This window comes from Natator depressus, chromosome 3 (genome assembly GCF_965152275.1).
Source record: "Natator depressus isolate rNatDep1 chromosome 3, rNatDep2.hap1, whole genome shotgun sequence".
In the NCBI taxonomy this organism is placed as follows: Eukaryota; Metazoa; Chordata; order Testudines; family Cheloniidae; genus Natator; species Natator depressus.
In genome coordinates, this window is record NC_134236.1 from 203984880 (window position 1) to 204008902 (window position 24023).

At 43.3% G+C, this 24023-nt stretch overlaps 1 protein-coding gene across 2 annotated transcripts in view; it reads left to right on the forward strand.

Annotated features, from left to right (window-relative positions):
• The window catches only part of SLC24A3 (solute carrier family 24 member 3), a 331008-nt gene that overhangs the window by 272475 nt on the left and 34510 nt on the right, over positions 1-24023 (forward strand). Inside the window, exons 8-15 of one of the 2 annotated variants that reach the window (XM_074949728.1) lie at positions 6119-6144; positions 7899-7952; positions 8646-8791; positions 12310-12470; positions 13088-13352; positions 15306-15472; positions 17550-17664; positions 18950-19062. In XM_074949728.1, coding sequence (XP_074805829.1) covers positions 6119-6144; positions 7899-7952; positions 8646-8791; positions 12310-12470; positions 13088-13352; positions 15306-15472; positions 17550-17664; positions 18950-19062 — 1047 coding nt within the window. The remainder of the gene's footprint in view (positions 1-6118; positions 6145-7898; positions 7953-8645; positions 8792-12309; positions 12471-13087; positions 13353-15305; positions 15473-17549; positions 17665-18949; positions 19063-24023) is intronic. The other variant, XM_074949730.1, reaches the window with a different exon arrangement.

Here is a 24023-nt window from a genome sequence, read left to right on the forward strand (position 1 = left end):
TCTGAGAGGAGTGAACAGCACCATTCATCTCAATGGGGTGGTAACTCTGAAACCCAGAGTACATCTGTACTGCGGCTGGGAGAGAGCCTCCCAGCCGGGTAGACAGACTTGTGTTAGTGGGGCTCACATTAGCCCACTGAAAATAGCTGTGTGGATGTTGGGGCACCAGTGGAGGCTTGGGCTTGCCACTCAATCTCGGACCCCCCATACGCTCAGAAATTCATGAGCACAAGTCCTGCTAGCTCAAGTCTGTCTACCCAGGCTGGGAGGCTTGCTCCCCGCTGTAGTGTAGATGTACTCCCAGAGGTCTGGCCTCCAGTCAGGCCATGGAGTGGATGCTTAGTCCTATTTCGTTCCTTATGTGAGGAGAGGATGGAAGGATCTGTGCATTTCCTACCTCAAATTTGAGTCATGCCCCCCACCCCGCCCGCCCCACATCCCCTTGGTCCTCTGGCTCTGCTACCAAGAAGCCCTCCATACTCAAGAAGGGACATGCTTTGCCCCAGTGGTTAGGAAATCAATTCATGAATACAAAATGTTACAATAAGTCATATACATGTACACAGATGCATGGGGTTTAGTGGGTATTGGTGGTAAACCCTACCAGTGAGGTTGCAAGATGGTTTCATTGATAACACCTTGTGACTAGTTGTTATAATTCTCCAAAATATTTAGCAGTTGTGACAATCAGGCCACTTATATAGCACCCTAAACGTGAATTTAGAAGCCAATGGCCTGATTATCAACAGTGCTCGCTGTTCAGCTCCTATCCCATACGGTGGGAAGTGTAAGTGCTCAGAGCTGCTGAAAATCAGGCCACAAAGGGAAACGATGCTCGCATAAGAATTGAAATGTGAAAATGACAGCAGTTAAATGGCACAGTTTCATCCAAACTCGCACAAAGTCAGGAAATTCAAAAGTTACGATTCCCAGAGCAAAGCTGCATTTTGCATAAATGTTGTTTTCATCTATACATTACTGTCATCTTGGACATGTAGCCTAAAATAAACTATTCCCTACTAAAGAGGGGAAGGGGAGAGTGAGATCTTCTTGTGTTCACTTTAATACGTTTGTAAGGTCAAGTCAGCATTGTGGTGAGAAGATGAACATTTGCAATTCCAGAATTCGTGTGACTGTAATTCGGCAACATTAAAGTTTCCTGGCTGTATTTTCTTTTGCCGTTGCATGCATGTGCCTGCATACTAGGTACATATTTCATGTGCATAGCTAGCCCCTCCCCCTGAGACTTCCAGCAAAGAGTTTGCCTCAACTTGTTTGTGCTTTGTAATTTCAACACTGCAAGGTCAGCCTTCTGCAATGTATGAAAAATAGCTTGTCTTCAATCTAATGCATACCTCAACACCCAGGCAAGAATAAAAGCAATGTAATTGACAGTAATGATGTGTGAAACCAACAAAGGCTGCTTTGTAACTTCCATGGCTTGAGAATAATAAAGCACAAGAAAGTGGCTTTTGAACAATAAACCAGCAACCCCATATATTGTAAAAAATTACCTCCTAAGGGCAGAAAGGCACGCATGAAACATCCCAGCTATTTGATTTATTTATTTGTTTATTTTTAATCCAAAGGAAGAGTGGCTATGGAAAGCCACTTTGCTTCCAACCTGATAGTGTTTGGATTGTGTATTTCATTTGCAGAACAGTTGCAAATCAGTCAGGGGAGCGGGGCTGGGGTTGTTTTTTTTAAAAAAAACCTTCCAGTGGTCTTTCTGCTCACAGGGCATGACAGCTTTATTTTTGGATGCTTCTCGGCATCCTAACAGTGGCCTGATACAGTCATACCTTTTGTGTCATATCTAGAATATTCCTTAAACTAGGTATATAGCAAGAAACTCAGACAGATCATTAATCAAAACTCTCTGGTACCTGTAAACAAGGTATATATTACTATTTCATTCTGGTTCCTTCTCTCTTCCATCACAAATGTCTTCCATGGAGGGCTATTCTTCATGGCTACAGAACTACAAAAGTTCTGTTCCTTGGGATCTTCACTCCAAAGTACTAGGATATTATCATTCCTTCCTGGGCCTCAGGTTAGATTCTGTACCCCACTTGCCCAGAGTCAAGCCCAATCCTCGGCAGCTCCTTGCTATCAACAGGGCTATGTCAATTACCATTTGTTAAATGCACATAAAGGGAAATGGGGGTACGGGGAGAAAGGAAAAACAATTAAAATATTTAACCCCTCTGCTTGACATTTTCTCCTGTGGTATTAAAAGATCTTGTTAGGTCAAACAGAGTCAGATTTCAGTGGTAGCACTTGTTTGGTTCTTAAAATAGGTAGGCTGCCTTCCTCCCCTCTAAGACCCCACCTCCACCTAGAGACAACCACCTGATAAACAATGCACTGTCACCTTAACTCTGCCCCACAAGGGATGCTGGCCTTCCAGACCCCCCCTACCCCAGAAGCAAGTGGATGCTGCCTCAGAACTATACCAAAGGGACGCCCACTCTGATTACTTTGGTGGTAGATAGTTCGGGGAAGGAAATGGGGGGAAGTCTAGGCTCACACTGAAGCAGAGTGAGGGCTGTGTGCAGTCTACAGTGTAGGGGTGTGGTTGTGTGCCGATGGGTGAAGGAATAAAGGATGTCCTGCTAGGTGGCTTTGCTTTTGAGGTTTTGCATCAGGTTGGTTACACATGCAGCACCCTTAAGCGCTCCATCCTGTAGTGTTTAATGCCTGAATTTTAAATAGTATCACTCAGTCGCGGAGGAACATAGAAGCCTCCTTATCATAAGCTCCCAGGGTGAAATCATGGCCCACGGAAGTAAAAGGCAAAACTCCCATTTACTCCAGCAAGATGAGGATTTCACACACACACACACACACACACACACACACACACACACACACACACACACACACACACACACACACACGTCTTTAGATGCTGTTCCAGTTCCGTGCTGTGCTCCCTGCTTGAAATCGTACTGATCATAAATGGTACCTGTGTCGCACCTTCCTTTTGCGAGGCACGTACCCGCTGTAATGAGTCAGCCTCCTCACGCTCCTGTGAGATGAGTGAAGACAATGCATTGTCTTCAGGCCCATGCCCATGCAAGGTGAGTTAAGGACAGACATTAATCATGACATGGTCCCTTTTAATGGCTGCTCTGTGATTTGAAGTGAACCAGTTTCTCTCTTGCCTTCGAAAGACACTGTTATGCTGAAATGAACATTTATTTTACATTAACCATGAAAATAACTAGATGAATGGCATAGAGAAGAAAAGAGAAAAGTGGTCAATTTCACAAAATGCAGGTGCAGGCTAGTTACACTTATAACTGATCATTCTTGCTCTACCATAGGATGACCAGATGTCCCGTTTTAAAAGGGACAGTCCCATTTTTTAGGACTATTTCTTATATAGGTGCCTATTACCCCCCCTCCCCACATCCTGTTTTTTCACAGTTGCTATCTGGTCACCTTACTCTACCAGTCATATGAATGTTCCCTTAGCCACTTTTTCTATGAGATAAAATGGGCTTCTTGATCATTGAAAGAAGGAAGTAAATTTTCTTGGGTTAGAATAAATAAATCCCATATGATTATTGTTAATTTTGAGACATGAATGTGTAAAAACAAGAAATGTCCAAACACATGTAGGTCCCAGTTCAACAAAGGACTTAAGAACACAAGTCCATCCATGCTCAGCAAAACACATAAGTATGTGCTTTATAAGAAATCCCTTTGACTTAAATGGGACTTAAGCACATGCTTAACTTCTAGCACAATATGGGATCTTCTATAATGGATGATGTTGTGTGTGGAAGGTATCCCATGTTTGTTCTTTTAACAAATAGACTGTGATGCTCTCATGGATGTGTATGCTCCACCATTGTTTTGCCTAACCATATATGTGTCTGTTGGCAAATAAATATGTTCCCATTGATATTGAGTATTTTTAAGTTACGGGTTTAACATTAAATCACTTAAAAATCCAGGGGTTAGATGTAAACTGGGTTGGCTTCATTTACACCAATGTTGGCTCTATAACTCTTTTCCAAATAAAAAATCCACCAAGACCTTCTTTTAATTAGAGCTTGGCAAAACAACATCTAATTTCTCAAACTGTTCCAAAGTTATTCTTTGTCATGCATTAGAATGAAAAAATTCAACAATTCCAAATTTTAAAGGGACACTAGCCCAAATCCTCAAAGGTATTTAGGTTCCTAACTTCCACTGATACCCATGGGAGTTAGGCACCTAAATATCTTTGAGGATCTGGGCAACTGTCAAAGTTGTTAGGCGAAAACACATGTCCTATGGCTTATTTTCATTTTTATTTGCAAAGATGAGTGTGCGTGCTTGCGTGTCCTGTCACACCAAAACATCGTAGCCTGAAACTATTGTTGGCACATAAAACTCTGGTGAGTATGAGCAATAACCTGTGGTGTGCATGATATATCACAGCCACATTATCTTCTGATAACCAGTATTACTGATGTACATTACAAACAAAGAGAGGTTTGCTCTTTACAGAGTGTACAGGCTACAGGCGGTGTTTCACTGGGGTTTCCCCTTCCTTTGGTTGTTCTCTGGTACCATCACAGTGCTTTTTCATGATGGTGTTTTCCTAATGAAACTATATCTCTTCATGTAGTGTAGAGAGGAGGGCAAACAAAGAGCCATGAAGCTTTAGAACGGCTGAGCTAAAGTTTTCCCCCGTCTAATAAAAGTTGAAACCAAGTACAACACACGGTCATTTCCTGGGATGTCAAATTATAGGGTGGCTATGGACTGAGGCTGCAGGCCCCATGGCCCAGGGAAGTACAGCTTTGGCACTGATGTGGTGGCGTGTTGTCACTCAGCTATTCTGGGAGGATGCCCTGGTCCCAGGTTACTGTAAGCATGTCACCTACGCAGCTCTGGACTTGACAGGGTCACACTCTAACAAGAGCCGTGGTCTGACACTGAGCCAAAGGGAAAAAACCATGGGGCCTCTTTGCTAGCTGTCAGGTAGCATAAAATATGTTACACAATGTGAATGTTCAGCAGAACAGGAAGGCTGGATGGCGCCAAGGGATGGAGAAAGCAGGCACTTTGGCAGAAGACTTCAGGATAAGCAACCCAAGGAAGCCCAACTATCTTCTTGACATTGTGTTGCCACAACATCTTGTCATGGCGCATTACAACGTGCTACCGTTCCACAGGCTGAAAACGATTTTGAAATGAGGCCTGTGGTTGGGGGTGACAGTGAGGAACCAGCAGGGAAGCCAGTAAATTGCAGATGTCCATTTAAAGTAAGAGTGCAGGGAAAGACTGGCACCTCTGACTGTGACCAGCCCGATATCCGCTGGCACTCTTTCATTCTCATCTCCCATCTCCGAGAGGCCCTGTTGGAAATAAGCTATGAAACATGAGGGCCATCTAGTGGTGACTAGGAAAAGCTAACCTTGAAGTTTCTCCTTTTAAAAAGTGACGCCAAGGATAAATTGACAAAAGTCAGATGTAACAACTTTTGTGACATGCTGTTATTGTTACTCAGAAAGATACAACACTTGGAGAAAGACATATTCCCTTCCCCGGAAGGTTTTGTGTGACATGATTGTGAGGCTGGGTTTTCACCGGTGTTTTGAGTTCAGTTGGAATAGTAGGTGCTCAGCACGTATGAAAATCAGGCCCTGGGCCAGATTCTTAGCTGGTGTAAAACGCATGTAGCTTCATTAACTTCATTGGCGCGATGCTGATTTACACCGGGATCTGCCCCTCCCCCCCCCCAAGGTACATGTTTATCACATGATTTCCATGGGACACCCTGTTTCCCACATAACTTCATGTGTTTTACCTCCATTAAATCACTCACATCCTTTGGACACTTGCTCTGACTGCACCTTTTATACAAAAATCTAAGAGCACTTGGGTAAGACTGTCATCCCCATGCCATTGATGGGACAGACTGGGGGACGGAGAAGTTAAATGAGCCCAAGAAAACAGCACCCTCGTGGTACTTAGGCCTTGTGCCTCTGTCTCTCGCTCTGATCATTAGATTATTCTGCCTCTCCTTGCCACATGTTCACGTAATGGGGTATTTTCAGCACGAATGTACGCTGTCGCATTTCATGGATAACGTGCCTTTTTTTAATTTCCTCCACAGTTTATTTATGATGAAATCGTTTCTTGGTAAGTGTATCCAGCTGTCACTTTCTGATTATATTGCAGGAGCTGAAAAATCAGGGTTAATGAGAGCAGGGAAAGCTAAAGTTCTGCAGAGCAATTCAGGCACCAATTTCCTGCTCAGCAGGAAACCCAGTTAGCAGGTGGACCGGCATAACTCATTTTCTAAGCTAGGGAGGAATGCCCAGGACAGGTTCATTCAGAGCATCCCCTGATGCAAGGAGGCAGCGGTGTCAGTCTGAACCCTCTGTCCACCCGCATACACTCCCCCAGAGGGCTGTGGTGTCTACGTGGGCAGACTGGCAATACAGCATGGCCCTTAGTCAGAGATCTGCTGCCAGGGTGAGGTCAGAGCGACTGGGAGGGGGCAGTGAAAGCCAGAGGGGAGATGCTATGAAACATGAGCATTAGAAATGTCTTCCAGCATGTCTTCCCTGACTTTGTCCAAACGTTTGAACTTTTAAAAAGAAATTGAATGGGGTGTATCGTTGTAATGGTGATGTTAAAAATAAAATGACCTAAGATAGCATTAAAGGGGTACTGTCCAGTTATAAATCGTATATTTAAATGAATGCATTTACATGTGTTATTAATAACACCGCAGCTTAGTAAAGCTGAAAATAGAAAAATCTAATTTACTTTCAGCTGTTTACTGTGTTTGCTTGCTGTCTATCTCTCAGATCGGACAATGACATTAGTCAGTTATACTTCATTTTCAGGTTTTCTATAATGTTTGGGTTAAAAATGTTGCAGGGAGTTGCGGGGGGCGTAATTTGTTCCCCCTGGGATGTTTACTTTTACAATTTTGCAGAGGTTTTTGTTTTTCTTTTTAAACGACAATTACATTTGAGGGCAAAGTAGACTTAACAGCTTCCTTTTAATGAAATACGTCAACGGGGAAGCAGAGCGCTGGACTGTCAGAAACAAGGAAAGTGAATTAATATGGTCAGTGCTAAATCTAAGAGATCAAAAAGCCAGAGCTCGACTTAAAAGAAAATGAACAATGAGTCTTATTGTGTAGAACTGTGGTGATGCTTATTGCTGGGGCTAGTGGTTTGTCAGAGTAAACGCTACAAAATGTAAGGTCTGGTTGGTGGGGGGACTCTATAGTGAGAAGTACCAAAAGCCATGGGCTGGCTAATTTTAATACAAATGTCCTTTATTTTGTAGTAGAAACTGCTAAAAAAAAAATCTTTTCATAACATTTAACTAGCAGTTTAAACCATGCAAAGCTGCTTGTCCAGTGCCTGCTGGCTCAGCTATGTCGCCGCAGCAGCAGCATGGAGAGAGAGCTGGAAAGAGCTCCTGCTACCGCTTGTTCAGTCTCTTTTCTCAGCAGCAGTAGCGCTCTCAAACCAGCTCTGGAAGCTGGATGGGCCTGATTCTCCGTTGCTTTGCACCATGTGTCAACATTCACACTGTGCAAAGCGGGCATAAAATATCTCCACCCGCTCCACTGCACCCATGCCCCAGGCTGCCCTTCCCGAAGTGTCCAAGTTGCTTAGTGGTTGCACAGCTAGACGTTATTTTTGTAGTTGATTTTGATTTTTTGGCCAAGGAGGATCAGAGTAGGAGTTAGAATCCCCATGCTTTGTGCGCAGCCTACTTCTTAACCCCCTTTCTGGATATGCACTACAATGTCCAGTGGATTGAACATTTCCATGTGGGTTTACTGAATGACTAAAGCAGGGAGTGCGTCAGGCACAGGTGACCTCTCTCTGCTCTCCTGTGATTTGTCCCTCATCTGCCTTTGTTTGCAGGTGGGAGTCCCTCGTCCTAGTGCTGATGTACTTCATTTACATCCTGATCATGAAGTAAGTCAAATATGCCCTTGGCCTATTTAAAATGCAGGGCTCTGCTTTGTGATGTGCTTTCAGAGTCTGCAAAGTAATTCAAGAGCAGTAAGAGGCGGAGAAGGGTTTCTATAATGCCATCTAGCCCAGGTACTTCTCTAGCTCCCATTACATAGTGTCTGAGCACCTGGCAATCTTTGATGTATTTATCCTCACAACACCTCTGTGAAGTAGGCCGGTGCTATTATCTTTAGGGTATTGGTCGGGAAACCAAGGCACAGAAAGACCAAGTGACTTGCTCATGGTCACACAGAAAATATGGGGAGGATCAGAGAATTAAACCCAAGTCTGGTGAGTGTCAGGCTTGCACCCTGACCCCTGAACCATCCATCTTTTGACCAAGAGGCTGATTCCACTGACATGGCTGGATGGTGTAACAGAATTACAATCTGTATTTGTTTTAGCATCCAGGATACTTTTTACACATGATGTTTTATGGACTTTCATGTTTGAGGACACAGAGATTGTTTTGCAAGTAACTAAGCTAGAGCTGTCCTATTCTAAGGCTAGATTTCTTTAAAACCACAGGGTCTTCCTTGCCCCCTAGTATGCTATAGTTTGGTCATACGTGGTCTGGCTCAAGAAAAGACGGGCTGTTGGGAAAGCTGCATATAGGGAACAGAGATACAGCAGGTGTTTGTTTTCTTTGCATAGGTTTAATTCCTCCTTACATCACTGCTTTGAAAGGAAGACAAAAAATGCTGCAAATATGGTGAATGGATTATCAAATAACACAGAAATGGATGATAACAGCAATTGTGATGCCACAGTGGTATTACTAAAGAAAGGTAACTGTTCCAGTAAGTCATGCTGCTTGTTTGTATCATTCTGAATAATCCTCACTCACGTTTGCTAGTAATTAAACTACAAGGGATGGTTCTGTATTGTCAGGGATTGAGATGAAGGGGAATATAGAAGAGCTGGCCTGTTTGTAATCCACACCACCAGATGGCAGTGTAGTTACAGTGGACGCAGGTCCATTTCCAGTTGTGTGCATCCCATCCTTGGAGAACACCTTCCCTGAAACTTCTTAGTCTAGGCTTCCCTTCACTGGGGCAGTGCACACAGAGACATGCTCCCAGCAGAGAGTGAGAGCAGTTCTACAAATGATGCAGTTCAGAATTCCATACAGAGCGCTAATTACAGTCGTCATCCAGTGAGCACCACAGAAACGCAGCAGCAGGAAAACAGCTCGAGTTTTTCTGCTACCCCCAGTTGAGGTAAGGGAGTGGTCACTCATGCACTTCCTTTCCTGAGCCCTAAAATTGATTTGCAGTTAGGGAGCTATGCGTGTGCTCTTGCCACTTCTGCAAACTGGGGTTTTCCTTGTATTAGACAGCTGTTTCTGCCAGCTAAAATTACTGCTCTGGATCAAGATTGAACTGCTGCTGCTCTTCTTAGTCAGCTCCTGAGCTTGTGTAAACTGGTATTAATTTCAATGGAGCTACACCAATTTACAGCAGCTGAGGGTCTGGCCCATTATGTTTACAAACCTCTGTGTAGACCCTCTCATTTCAGATCAGGGTTTGTCTATATGGGAGATATTTCCAGTTATACCACTATAATTATACTGCTATAGTTATACCAGAATGACTCCTTCTGTGGACATTCTTATGCCCAGCGTCAGCTCTGCCTGAGAGCCAGAGGCTGGAGCACAGAGGAGGGAGAAGGCAAGACAGGCCTTGTGTCTTCTCCAGCTGCTCAGGGAGCAGGATCTTAGCGTATGCACAAGGTGCGTCAGGCGGACTCATCGCTGAGTTTGGTCAGCTGGTTGGACCATTAGCTTTCCTGGCTCAGGCTGGGTACTGAGCAGGATGAGACAGTCCCTCAGGGAGCAGGGGCAGGGCCCAGCTGAGGTCTGGATGGAAGAGACTTTATTTCTCAGTTTATTTGGACTCAAGGTAGAACCCCAGGAAGGGACTTCTTCCATCTTTGGACTGTGTGGCATTCCTAAGGGACCCTAAACCAAAGGGGAAATTGTGGTATGGTATTGCAGAGCCGGTCCCCTCTGGCCCAGCGTGCATGCATACAGGTCATGAGGGGGCGCAAAGGAGAGAGCTGATCCTGTTACATGCTGGTATAAAAGTGCTTATGCCAATATATTTTATTCTGGTTTGAGGAAGTGAAATAAGCAATACAAGCATATAATTGTGTCTACTCTGTGGCCTTAACCATCATAGCTACGTCTGCAGAAAATCACACCCCTTACTGACATAGTCCAGAAAAAAATTAAGCGTAGACCAGGCCTTAGTCATTCAGGTAACCAGCTGACATCAGGATTAGAAACACAAATAAGAGAGTTTCAGTTATGGATTTGTTTACGCACACTTCTCTACAAATAATTCCTTTCTGCGTGACATTTCTCATGTCTGGGTGGCTTTTTTATTTTGAAACTTTGTGGTTACTCAGACAAGTCGTTTGAGAGAAGAGATGTTTCTTCACTTTTTGAAAATTGTTTCAATGTTTATCTGGCAACTGGCCACTAGTAGCCAAGAAATGACTGACTGAAAATCTCCAGTGTTGTTTCACACGCTAATCTGCAGTACTAGCTCACACACCGCATTGTTTTTACCAGCGTAGACAGTAAACTCTTTGGGGGCAAGGACTGTGGTTTTTGTTCTGTGTTTGTAAAGTGCCTAGCACTAGGGGGTGCTGTTTCATGACAAGAGCTCCTAGGTGCGACAATAATACAAATAATACATATGAAGTTGGAGTAAAACTCTATTGCAAGGAGAAAAGGAGGACTTGTGGCATCTTAGAGACTAACAAATTTATTGGAGCATAAGCTCACGAAAGCTTATGCTCCAATAAATTTGTTAGTCTCTAAGGTGCCACAAGTCCTCCTTTTCTTTTTGTGGATACAGACTAACATGGCTGCTACTCTGAAATCTACTGCAAGGGTCTCAGGTTTCTCATCACTTTCTGAGCTTCTGCCTTTCTGGACCCACTGAAATAAGAGAGTCAGAAAAGGGTTTCTGTATTTGAACTGTGAAATATTTTTGGATCATTTTTATTAATTCCTGAGTTCTGCCTGAAAATTGAAAGCCCCGTGGGCCTGCTGCATTTCTCACGAGCAGTCTTGAACTATAGATTTGACAAAAGTTTCAACAAACAACAGTTCTGCCATTTTGGTTTATACTAGCATAAAAATAATACCTTTTCCCACTTCAGTAAAAACAAAGAAAATACCCAGGCAAAATGTTTCCTTAATGAGTTAAGGCTGAGAACATATTGTACTTTGTGGCAATATCTATAAAATAACAATAATAATAGTTATTAATTGTGGTAGCATGTTAGAGCCCCAGTCATGGACCAGAACCCCATTGTGCTAGGATCTGTGCAAACACAGAACAAAAAGATGTTCCCTCCCCCAGATTGCTTATGGGATGTTGTTGTTTGAGTTCAGAGGGATCAGGATTTGACCTCAACCATGTGGTACAACTAGAGTGAGCTGAAATGCCTTCCGTTCGTGTCCTTTTTCTCTGGCCACTTAGGATAGGTTCTGCACATTGGGTCAGCAGCAGGCGAGTTGCCATCAGAGAACAGCTGTGCCTCACTTGCTCTCAGATTTGGTGCCCCTTTCCAGCACTGAGCGCACTGCCCAAGGATACAAGAACCTGCATTTAGTTTGCCCTATTGTGCCGCAGATACACAGCAAAAGCTACCTGCCCCAACACATGATGAAATGGTGGGTGAGGATTATATCCTCATGCAAGTAAAGATTATGCTTTTGGAATCAATGCAGCCAGTACCACAGGCCTAAGCACCAGATGGCATCTACTGCAGTGGTACATCTGCTCTTTGGAGTGTAATCATTGTGTGTAGTATGTGTGTGATAAATTCTTGAGAGCAGGTTAGATTTTGCAATGAACAGCCTTAATGGTGGGCCAAGTGAGAGATTTATTTCAAATCCGGTTGCTCAAGGACAGAAGTGACTGAGAGAAGAGGCACTTTAGATGCCAGTGTCTGAAGTTGAGTGACTCATCCTGGGCCCACGAATCTTTATGGTTCACTGAATTCAACCTTTTGAGAACCATGTACTATGGTGTGGGAGCGAGCGGTCATCTCTCCTGGACCACTCTTGCCAGATAGTTCCTAAGCTCCTGGGGGTTAGGGTGCTGAGAGGAAAGGGTCACTCTCTTATGGGGTGGTTTGCAGTGTGAAAAAAAGATGGAAAACCTGTTGATCTAATGCAAAGTTGACTGTTCGGGCTGCTACTTTTGAAAAGAGGGAGAATTGTAGAAATCTTTCACTCTGAGAGGGGCCACTGGATCAGCAAGCAAGGTACCTCACTCCTTTCTCTGTGAATTCTCTGCAGGGAATTTCCATCGTAAAGCCTCGGTGATCATGGTGGACGAGCTGCTGTCTGCCTACCCACACCAGCTTTCCTTCTCTGAGGCTGGGCTCCGGATAATGATAACCAGCCACTTTCCTCCCAAAACCCGTCTCTCCATGGCCAGTCGCATGTTGATCAACGAGGTACGTGTTACTCCTTGCTCCTCAGCCTGAGTCTGTGTCCATCCTGAACTCATCTACTCCCACAGCAGTCTTCAGACTGAAGGGAGACTGACCGGCATTTCTGTGCTCTGATGGAGTTTCTCATCTCCCTCACCCCTGTCCAAGAATGCTACTAAGCCATCCCTTGACACTGATGAGATACCTGAAGAGAATGCTTTTTCTACACAATGTACCAGATCGCACTAAATGGCAGAAGGGTTCCATTCCCACCCCCCACCCCAAGAGAAGATGCTCCTAGACATTGGTCTCATTCTCATCTCACTGACAGTGGTTCTACAAACACTGTAATTCCATTGACTTCAGTAGACTTCAAATTGACACCAATGTAATTTGGATTAGTATCTGACCTGTGCTTTCGGTGTTTTAGATTCCGTTATACTCAGTCCTTCCTTTACCGAAAAGATAGTATTTGTGTCAGATCCTCAGTAGATGTAGATGTCACATTTACACCAGTTGAGGATCTGGCTCTATATTTTTTTACAAAGTTCTTTGTTATATGCTTTTACAAAGTTCTTCGGATCTCTCCCTATTTTTGTTATAATCTCTTTTTCACCAAGACTTTGTAACTGTGTTTCCAGAGGCAAAGGCTGATAAACAGCAGAGCCTACACCAATGGGGAATCGGAAGTGGCTATCAAAATTCCTATCAAGCATGCCCTGGAGAACGGGACAGGCCCCAGCAACTCCACTGAAAGGGGCGTGAATGGGACCCGAAGAGACGAGGACATGGCTGAGGCTGGAAATGAGACCGAGAACGAGGACAATGAGAACAACGAGAATGACGAGGAAGAGGAGGAAGAGGAGGATGATAATGACGGACCTTACACTCCTTTTGACCTACCCTGTAAGAAGCTCTTGGGCTTTCCTTGTTTCAGTATAACTTTGAAAACACCAAACAGCATGACAGTTACATTTGAAATTCTAGGTGCTTCTCTGATAACCCCATCGTTCTGACCATAAGAGTTTAATTCCTCGTCATTGATGAAATGGGATTGTGTCCATCTGGTTTAACTAGATAAGGCCTCCTCCCCTCTGATGGAAGTAACAATAGAGTGGAATGTGACAGAACCCAACCAGGCTGCTGTAACTGCTACAGACACCTAAGACTTGTCTGAACGAGGGAAAAAGGTGTGGTTTTATCTGTGTTATCTAAAACCTGGTGGTAACAACACATGGTGAAAGCCTACTGAAGACAAGGCAGTGGTATTATTAACAGGTGTTAACAGGTCAAAGTAAACACCTTTAAAAACCACACACTGGGATTTTTCCTCATGTTAGGTTAAATCCTAGTGAAGGCAAGGCAGTCGGTAGTTTTAACAGGTGATAGCAGGTTAAAAGTGTAGAGGAGCCTATGGTCTACCTTGACCTGTTAACACCTGTTTATACTAGTTCACTAACATGAGGGAAGAACAAACCTTTATTCCTAAAAAGAACAGGAGTACCTGTGGCACCTTAGAGACTAACAAATTTATTAGAGCATAAGCTTTCATGGGCTATAGCCCACTTCATCGGATGCATAGAATGGAACATATAGTAAGATATACATACAGATAAGTTGGAAGTTACCAAACAAACTGTGAGAGGCTAATTAGTTAAGATGAGCTATTATCAGCAGGAGAAAAAAACTTTTGTAGTGATTCCTTTATTTCTAGTGTAGATTCACCCATGATGAGCTGCGTAGTCTTGCAGGACTGCACAAACAGTCAGAACTGTGGCCTTTTATCATCACTTTGCACTGGTCTAAACAACTATGAAGATGCAGGACAATGGTGAACGTGACATCAGGACCTAGTTCTCAACTGCACCAAGCCCCCTATACTGGCTGTACAAAGGGGCATTCAAGTGTGTGTGAATATAGTTTACTCCTATTTTATGTCCCCATTTATACTTCCAGAGAGGTGTAAGGGGGCCTTAGGGCCAATGAGCTTTTTGCCCATTATGTTCAACATCCTTAAGTCCTGAGTGTCATTTACACCACTCCAGCAGTGTAGATGGGCCTTAAGTGGCCACATTTGGGGTTTATTTTCCAGTCTTGGTCTCTTGGTCCCCACTTTGACATCTTCCCAGGGCTGGCAACATCCTAGTGTCACCTCATGATGCAGTGCTGCCCTGTTACTGTACCTTTCCTAGCATGCAGTAACACTGTGCGGGTGCAGAAGTTACATCAGTTCCACCCTTTACCCCCCTAGTACTAGGCGTGCCAGCTCGGGATTGGCCCTTTGAAAACTGGGATGAGTTCCATGAATCTGTGATGAGTGACAACCCTAGGCACACACAGACCTGGGCTGCAAATTAGCCAGCATACTCAGCCCCTACAAGGGACTGCTCCTGCCAGATACAGCGTGGTTTCACAGCAAGTCCTTTTCCAGGGCTACTCACCCAAAAAGCTGAACTGCAGTAAGAGGGTGGTGCTCAAGCAGGGGAAAATGAAGGCTCTAAGAATGCTATCAGGAGGCTCTGTGAGCCAGGGCACTAGATCAGATCCCTCCTTAAAACTCTCTTCTTCTATGATACCTACAAAATACCTGACAGCAGCTAGGCAGCTGATGTGCTATGACCATGGCTTATCACAGTAATTGGGATCATCTCAGTCCCCTTGTGCTCCCCTTGCATCTCCCTGCCCCTTGTCTTATCCTCAGCTTGTATGTTCTTGGGCAAGGACTGCCTCTTTGTTATGTGTTTGTAGGGGGTTCAGCAGCTCTTGCTGTGAGCACAATACACATAATAAATCCTGCTCAGGGTTAAAGCAGAGAGGATGGGGCAGAGATGTATGGTTGTCCCCTTTTGTTTTTGGCAGCTGGCAAAATGGAAATCCTGAAGTGGCTGTTCACCTGGCCACTGAGCTTCCTCCTGCACTTCACGGTGCCCAACTGCAACAAGCCCTACTGGGAAAAATGGTTCATGGTCACCTTTGCTTCCTCTACCCTCTGGATTGCAGCCTTATCCTACGTGATGGTGTGGATGGTACGTATCGAGCGGGGCGGGGGGAGCTGACTTGGGGCTGCGTCCAGAGCCTGTTGAGGTCAATGGATGTCTCTTTCCATCAGCATCAGTTCCCATGTATGCTAAAGCCCCTTTACACGGCAGGGTCCAATGCTGTCCCCATTGAAGTCGGGGCAAAACTCCCATTGATGTCACTGGGGCCAGAATTTCGCCCCAGATTTTTAATTTGGGAGTAAATTCCACTAACGCACAATTTAAGGCCACGTTACCACCAGAATAGTGTAGACAGGCTTTAGTGTAAATGAGAATTTAATTTAGACTCTTTAATTGCTTTCTCTCTTTTTCTCAGTGGAGTAAGCAAGTTTGAAAGGCAGGGCTGACAAATGCTACACCCCAGCCCCTGCGCATGCTAAGCCATGAAACTCAGCCTTTCGGCTGGCCCATTTTGCTGCATTACTACTCTACTCAATAGGGACTACTTAATCTATTTCTAGCTTGTTATTTAAAAGGTGGTTGGGGATCAATAAAATGAACAGAAGCCATCCAAATGTAATTGGCTTATTCTCTGCAATTACAGTCCTGCGTGCTTGTTAGTTCATTAAGCTGCTGCAGGCCTCATTAGCCAATTGGATAGGTGATAACATCTCTGTAACCCCCGTTATAATAATGCCAGCAATGCAGCATGGATCATGCTTCCTTTCCAATCCCAGCTGTCTTGAGGAAAAAACAGTCAGTTATGGGGTGCAGAGAAGGGTTTGGGGGAACTTGGCGTTTGACCACTTATTCTGATTTTAGAACTACAGAAATACATCTAATCTATTTCTAAAGAACTGAACATGCCTTCTTCACTGGAAATCAGAAATTAGAGAAATCTTCCAGTCCATGCACAGTTAACTCCTATACTGAATGCAAAATTAAGGTCAGGTTTTTCCTCTCAGAGCCAAGCCAAAATCTTGCAAAATAATTTTTTAAGAAAGCCTTAATTCCCTAAACAGAAAATGGAGAGTGACTAGTCTCCCCTGCCTCCCTAAATGTTCATTTGAGAGGATGAACTGTTTTTAAGAACGAGTACCTGCCCAACCTTTCCAAAGCTGGAATACCAGAAGCCACAGGATCACTGTGTTGCTTATAACATATGGTTCAAATTTGTTAGACTACATTTTAGAGAGTATGAAAATCAAGTATTATCCTGAACTGAACCTTTTTATGTCACTCCTTGCAAGTAGATATGACCACTAGTGTAACTTGCACTGATGATAAGTTCTGTGTTAAGCAAGAGCTTCCAACGTTCCAAAATGCATAATGATTCAAAGAACACTAATAGATTGCAACATGCATACCAAAAGACATGAAGATGGTTAGCAGTATCTCCTGTGTGTTAAGTTGCCTGCACTGACTTGAGGCTGTACCCCTGACTACAATATGCTTATGGTATAATTATCTTTGGTTTTCATGATTATTTAACTATTATTTGTATTATAGTAATGCCTAATGGCTCTAATTCATAGACTTTAAGGCCAGAAGGGGCCATTATGATCATCTAATCTGACCTGCAAATTGCAGGCCACAGAACCTCACCTACTTGGTCCTGTAGGAGCCCCCTAACCTCTGGCTGAGTTACTGAAGTCCTCAAATCATGGTTTAAAGACTTCAAGTGACAGGAGAATCCACCATTTACACTAGTTTAAACCTGCAAGTGACCCATGCCCCATGCTTCAGAGGAAGGCAAAACACCTCATGAAGATCAGGCTCCTATTGTGCTAGGCACCATTCAGACAGTCCGTGCCCCAAGTAGTTTACAGTTCAAATAGACACAGCAGATAAAGGGTGTAGAGAAAAGAGAGGCCTCATGAGGTGAAGTGGCTTGTCAACGGTCCATGGCAGAGTGGGGAATAGAACTCAGGTTTCCTGACCCTATGCCAGTTGCCCTGCCCATTAAACCCCTCCCTCTCTTAATTTTCCCTTTTTAAGAAGTTCTTTTGCATCACCATCAAACTTAGTTATAGAAACTGACTCAGATCATATTGCAATGTAGGGACAAGTTTGACTAGGTTTTAAATAAATTTAAGCCTCTTGACAGTTCCACTTATTTCCCTAGGTTACGATCATTGGCTACACATTGGGTATTCCAGACGTGATCATGGGTATCACATTCCTGGCAGCTGGAACCAGCGTGCCGGACTGCATGGCTAGCCTTATAGTAGCAAGACAAGGTAGGTTTGCCTCCTATATTAGCAAATGTGGATGTGAAAGCATCTGCTACATGTCCACTTCCTGTTAAGGAGGTACAGAGGAAGTATGGCTTGCTAGCCTCCAGATAAGCTTTCCCGATAAAGGGGATGATATGAAAGTGCATCTTCCCTGAGGTGTCCAGATGCTATTCTCAGGGGGTCCAAGCTTTGAAAAAACAAGCTGGGGCTGAAGGGCAAGACATGAGCATTCCCCAGCTCTCCTTTACTAGCTCAACTGGAAAAATGGGTATGTTTGCTACTCAGGTTCTGTAATATATGGTTTCCAAGATGTGGCAAAGATGCAAAGGTTTGAAATAAGACTCCAACTGATCTGTAATAGACATAATTACTTGAAACCATTGCAGCCTTTGGACATCCACTCTGTATTATTCAGAACCATAGGTTTCCAGAGCTATACTCTGGGCAGGGCAGTATGGGAAGAGGGGTATGACACAGATGAGGTAGAACAGCCTCCGTCCTTCTGTTCTTTTCAGGTTCTTATGCCTCTAGAGGCAGATCATCAGCTCGTGGAAATTCTCATAGCTCCATTAGAGCAGAGGAACTGGCCCTTGGAGTCTTGTGTTGGTTCCACTTAACATTTGGGAAGGGCCGCTTATATCAATCAGTCAGATTTGTGGGGGTGGGGCTGGACTACTTTAGTGGCATACTAATATGTCCAAAGGAGCAGCAGGGAGAGGTTCTGATGGGTGAAATCAACGCTGATTTGAAATTTAATATTTGCAGAGAGAACAGGAGATTGGCCTAGAACTAACTTGCCATCACAGAGAAGGTAAAAGGCCACTACTGAGTCTGGACCATACTTTAGCAGCATAGCCAATGCCAAGCATTCAAAAAAACATGTTCAACTTGAAAATTAAGGATTAAGTTTATTTGTCTTCTGGTTTCTGAGACTTTGGGAACACTTGAGTCATTTTCTCCAGCTTTTCTCCACAACCAGGAGGGCTGGAAAATTATTTTTAATGAAAACAGATTTCCATTACTCCAGAAGCTGGAGCTTTAAGAAAAATTGAGTTGGCAATACTGCTTTGGGAGGCCAAGAGGATGTTTTCTGGTGAAACACACGCTTCCCCAGTATGCCCATATTTTTTTTTTTTTAAAGAAATGAGCATCAGTTATAAAGAAAGGCCAAATCTAGCCAGTGTTAATCTATGCAGCGTCAGGAGTAGTTCAGATGCAGATATTCTTGTTGAAGAGCAAGAAGCCTTTACTGAAATGACTGATTGTACCCCATTTCCTGTTTCTGCAGGCATGGGGGATATGGCTGTGTCGAATTCCATTGGAAGTAATGTTTTTGACATTTTAATTGGCCTGGGTCTCCCATGGGCTCTGCAGACTCTAGCAGTGGATTATGGTTCATATGTAAGTCTTATATTTGATTGATTTTTTTTTAATTAAATACAAATATTTCTTTTAGACTTCTGTCATGTTTTCTGTCACGTAAAAGTTCTTTCAGTTGAAATTTGAGTGAGCAAATAGCAATACCTATGTATGATTTAGGGAAATTGTAGTTAATTCTGTCTAAGATTTGTGGCATGAGTACTTTTATTTCCTGTTGAATGCAATAGCCCAAACTGCAATAAGATACCATATTATACTGTATTTTGAATAGATACATGAGCGAGATAGAGGTAAATTGCTTAATAATAGACTGAGATCTCTACTCTGAAGGGATAAAAATGGAATGATAAAACACATAGATGAGAAGGTTTGGATAGGAACAAACCAGCATAGCTTCCTGGAAAGGAAAATCATGCCTCACTAAGCCATTTGAATTCTTGGAGCATGTCAATAAACTAGTAAATGAAGGAGGCTGTTAAGAAAATTAAATATCACAGGATGATGGGTAAAACAATACCATGGATCAGAATATCACTAAAGAGGCAGAAAACAGAGTGTAGAAATAAATGATCAGTTTTCAACATAGGAGAAGTTGAACAGAGGGGGTGCCCTAAGGAACTATATTAAGATCATTGTTGTTTAATCGATCAATTAATAATCTGGAAAGGGGAGGGAATATTGAGATGGTTGTATTTGCAAGTGACAAAAAATTATTTAGGTGAGTTAAGACTAGAGAAGACTGTGAGTATCGAGAGTAGTCTAACAAAGTTAGGTGACTAGGGAACATGATAACAGATTAAATTTTTTGTTGGCAAGTGCAAGGTGATGCACATAGGAAAGAATCATTTGAACTGCTTCTTAATATTGCAAGATACTAAGATAACTAACTACTCAGGGAAACGACCTGGACATTGTTGTGGGTAGTTCCATGAAAATATTTACTAAATGTGTAATGGTGGTCAAAAACCAGAGTGTTAGGGTGCCCATAAAGGGAGAAGTATCAGAGACTCCCTCAAGTCCACTAGAGACTTTGTATTGCTATTAATTCTAAATGGAAGACACTAAGATTTTACGGTGATCATGTAGATATAGACTGTATCATAACATATACACACAAGATGGGCGAATTAACGTTGCACAGGCAACCTTAATTCTGGCATTTCCTAACATTTGAGTGCTTGATTTTGCAACCTTAACATTCTTTTAATACAGATTTTTGTATATAACATTTGTACAGCTTTACCTGTGGAACAATCTTTTTATACTTAAGTGCAGATCCTCATTGTGTGTAAATTGTCATAGCTTCATGGAAGTCATTGGAGCTATAACAATACACCCGCTGAGTATTTGTCCCTTATTGTATCATGCTCACCTTCACTTTATATCTTCCTGTATAGTTGAATGGTGAGGAAAAATTTGATAACAGGTTTTTTAGTGCCTGGTTACTCTATCTCCTAGATTACATTCGGGATTTCTTTGTGAAGCTGCAGTAATCATTTACGTTTGCGATTATGTTCTGTTTCCTGTGAGGGGGAAGAACATGACTGATGGAGGGGGGAACAACAGAGGAATCACTTTTTTTCTGTAATTTGGGAAGTGTTAGAAAAAGTCATTGGCTAATTTTTGAGACATTGATGCCAAACCTGATCAATGAACGGTGCATTTTTCATATGTGTCATACACTGTTGTAATTATAGAAAATTTAGGGAGAAAGCCTGTTGTGTCTAGCCCCAAAGTCACCCCAACAGCAATTGTGCTGATATACTTTAAAATAGCTTTTTAAATTATTCCGAGGAAACAATTTTTCATTATGCTTCATTCCTTTGGGGAAGTTGGTAACATAATTTAAATTAGTTTAGAGACAGACACTAGACCTTGTAGTTCTGTTGCAAACCCCCATATCTTGTACTTCAGATATTCAGACTAAAGATTTTTGAAAAAGGAAAATGCAGTTTTGAAATCTGACTTTTCCTTTTTCTCCAACGTTAGTCACTGAATGACACAATTACACTATCTCCTTTTAATTATCATCATCATTATTTATGTTACCATACCACCTACGAGCTCTAGTCATGGACCAGAACCCCACCATGCTGGGCACCATAGAAACACGGAACAAAAAAGACAGTCCCTGCCCCAAAGACCTTACAATCTAAGTAAGATTTCAAGGCAGTTGCTAAGGGTGCACTTCAGTGGAACCAGCAGCAGTGTCTATGCTTCAGGCTGTGTAACATTTTTCAGTCTAATCCTTTGTTTTCAAGCACATGTACCTTTCTTAAAATTTCGCCTTGTGGGCCGAAATGTTCCTGACCCCTTGTCTGCCTGAAGGTGACTCGTTTGCAAAGTGGGAACAAAAAGAGTTCTGACATTTTCCCTATTTGAAAATACTTCTCGCACCATTTTTTTGAACATCTCTGCAGCTGAAATGGCTGGGGGTTGAAATGTGAAATCAGACATGGAAATAGTCCTCACTGAGCAGACGTGCCTTTGGATGTTCTGAAGATAGCTGTGTTTGATTTGAGTGTGTACTGAGCCTTGGACAGTTATTTACTGAGAAAGTACAGTCCTTTTTATACTCCCACTAACTACTCATGGTCATGTGCTTAAAGTTAAGCATGTGCTTAAGTGCTTTGCAGGATCAAGGTTGCGTTGCTCCAACATCTGTCAGGAAGGAGCCCTTTACACACTTAGTGGTAAAATTCAGACAAAATACACTGTGCCTGCTCCGTGAAGGATTGTTAGAGGCACAAATCCAGACATGTTTTCTTTAGAACAGCCAAGATGTCTTGGCCTGCCTGGCTCATAAAGTGGGACTGCTCCTGTGCTTAATTTAAGCACGTGCTGAAGTGTTTCACCAGGTCAGGCCCAGAGCGTTCAGCACATTGTAGGATCGAGTCCAACGTGCCTGGCTAAGGAGGGCTGTACTGTGCTTCCCTCTTGTTCCTGAGCCTATACCAGCAGCAAAGGATTGCACCCCTGTGCCACCTCAACTGGCCAAAGTTTTGTGGGGCCAGAGTCAAGGCTGTAACCACACACCCCCTCTCCTTGCCCAACTGCTGCAAGCATGGGCTGTCATGGGCCCATGGCATCCACTACCTCCTGCACCCACAGATCTAGGGACAATCAAGACCATAGTGAAAAGCCCATGGATCTTGTAAAGTGCAAAGGGATTAGGGAGTGCTAGCGAGCAGGGCTCAGGAAAGGGTATCCCTCCTCAGGTGCACAGGAAAGTGCTTTCTGACGGCGTTGAGCCAAACAGTTCCTGATTATGGAATTGACCCGTGCCATTGCCAATTCCTGCCAGCCAGGTGAGCTTTCAAGTCCTGCAGAGTGAAGCTGCTGCTTCTTCATTTCATGGGTTTATCTCTCCGCCCCGTACCCTAATCTACCCAAAAAAACCCACCAACAGCCTGGGAAATTCCTTATCAATGTGATAAGGGAACATTAAAGGCACACGGTCAGGCACTCAAGGGTCAGGAATTGCTAAGAAGGTTTTCCCACCCCCACAAATGCATCCAGGATTAATTCACAAGAGGAATAAAGACACCTTTGCACGTGGATTAAATTTTGGCACCCTATTGAACAAATCCAGTAGGTGTTATTTATTGCTTTAAGTGAATGCAGTGCATATTACCTGGCAACCCTGAAGACTGCAGTCCACTGTCTATCTTCAGGGCATGTTCGTTATTTAGATGCAGTGTGGTTCAGTGGATAGAGTATTGAGGCTCAGGAGACCTGGCTTCTATTCCCAGCTGTGCCAGTGACCTGCTCCGTGTGTAACCTGGGGCAAGTGACTGCCCCTTTCTGTGCCTGTATTTCACCTCCCACCCTTTATCAGCCTTGTTTATTTACATAGGAAGCTCTGTGGGGCAGGAACTTGCTCTTACTATGTGTCCGTACAGCACCTAGCCTGATGGAGCCCCAATCTGAGTAGGGGTCTCAAGGAGCTGCAGTAATACAGAATCCTAGAAATGTAAGGCTGGAAAAGACATTGAGAAGTCATCAAGTCCGGCCCCCTGCACTGAGGTCTGGTATACCTAGACCATCCCTGACAGCTGTCCGTCCAGCCAGTTCTTAAACACCTCCAGTGACGGCACTACATTCACTTACAGCAGTAAACCACACTTAGTGGCTTTCTAATATGATTCTGTATTACAATAGCACCCCGAGACCCCCGCTCAGCTCAGGGCCCCCTCCTCCTCTCCTGGAAGCCTATTCCAGAGTTTAACTACCCTTATCTGCAGAAAGTTTTTCCTACTAAAAATAGCAGCAGTGCAAGCTCTCCTGCCCCACCGCACCCACATGGCTCCAAGAGAGAGCAAAGGACCAATATAAACTCAGTACATATCAAAAAGATCTATGCATATATTTCACCTTTTCATTGTTTTAAGCATCAACCTATTAAACGTCTTCCATGAATAATGATATTTTCAATCTTGACTAAAGATCCAAAGCTGAAGTCTCCGTGTGGAGGAGTAGTGACCTTTTGACAGAACTCTGACATTTCACTTGGACTGGGAAAAGAGGCTGGGGTTAAAAACAAAACTAAATTAAATGTGGTAGGAATCAAATTCATTTTTCTAGGTCGGAGCTCATCCCTATATTTGTTGTGTTTTTCCTCTAAAAAGGACATAAACAAGAGGCTGAACATGAGTAGCCCATTTCATGTATGTGTAACAATGTCCTCACTGTTTAATTTATCCAGATTATGTGTTGTGCAACGTGGTCACATGTTTAAAGAGTAGTCTTACAAACAAACCCATAACCACAATGAGCGTTTCCTCACTATTTACTTCAAGTTCATGGATTTAGCCCAGAATCCACAGCCAGCTAAACTAAAAACTGTATCTGGCGTGTAAGGACTAGATTCCACTTGGCTCAGATATAGTCTGCTGACAATGACAACATTTGTGAACTATGATTGTTCATTATTTATTCCATCCCGTCGGTGTGCCTGGTACTGGATTCAACATAGAGAAGAC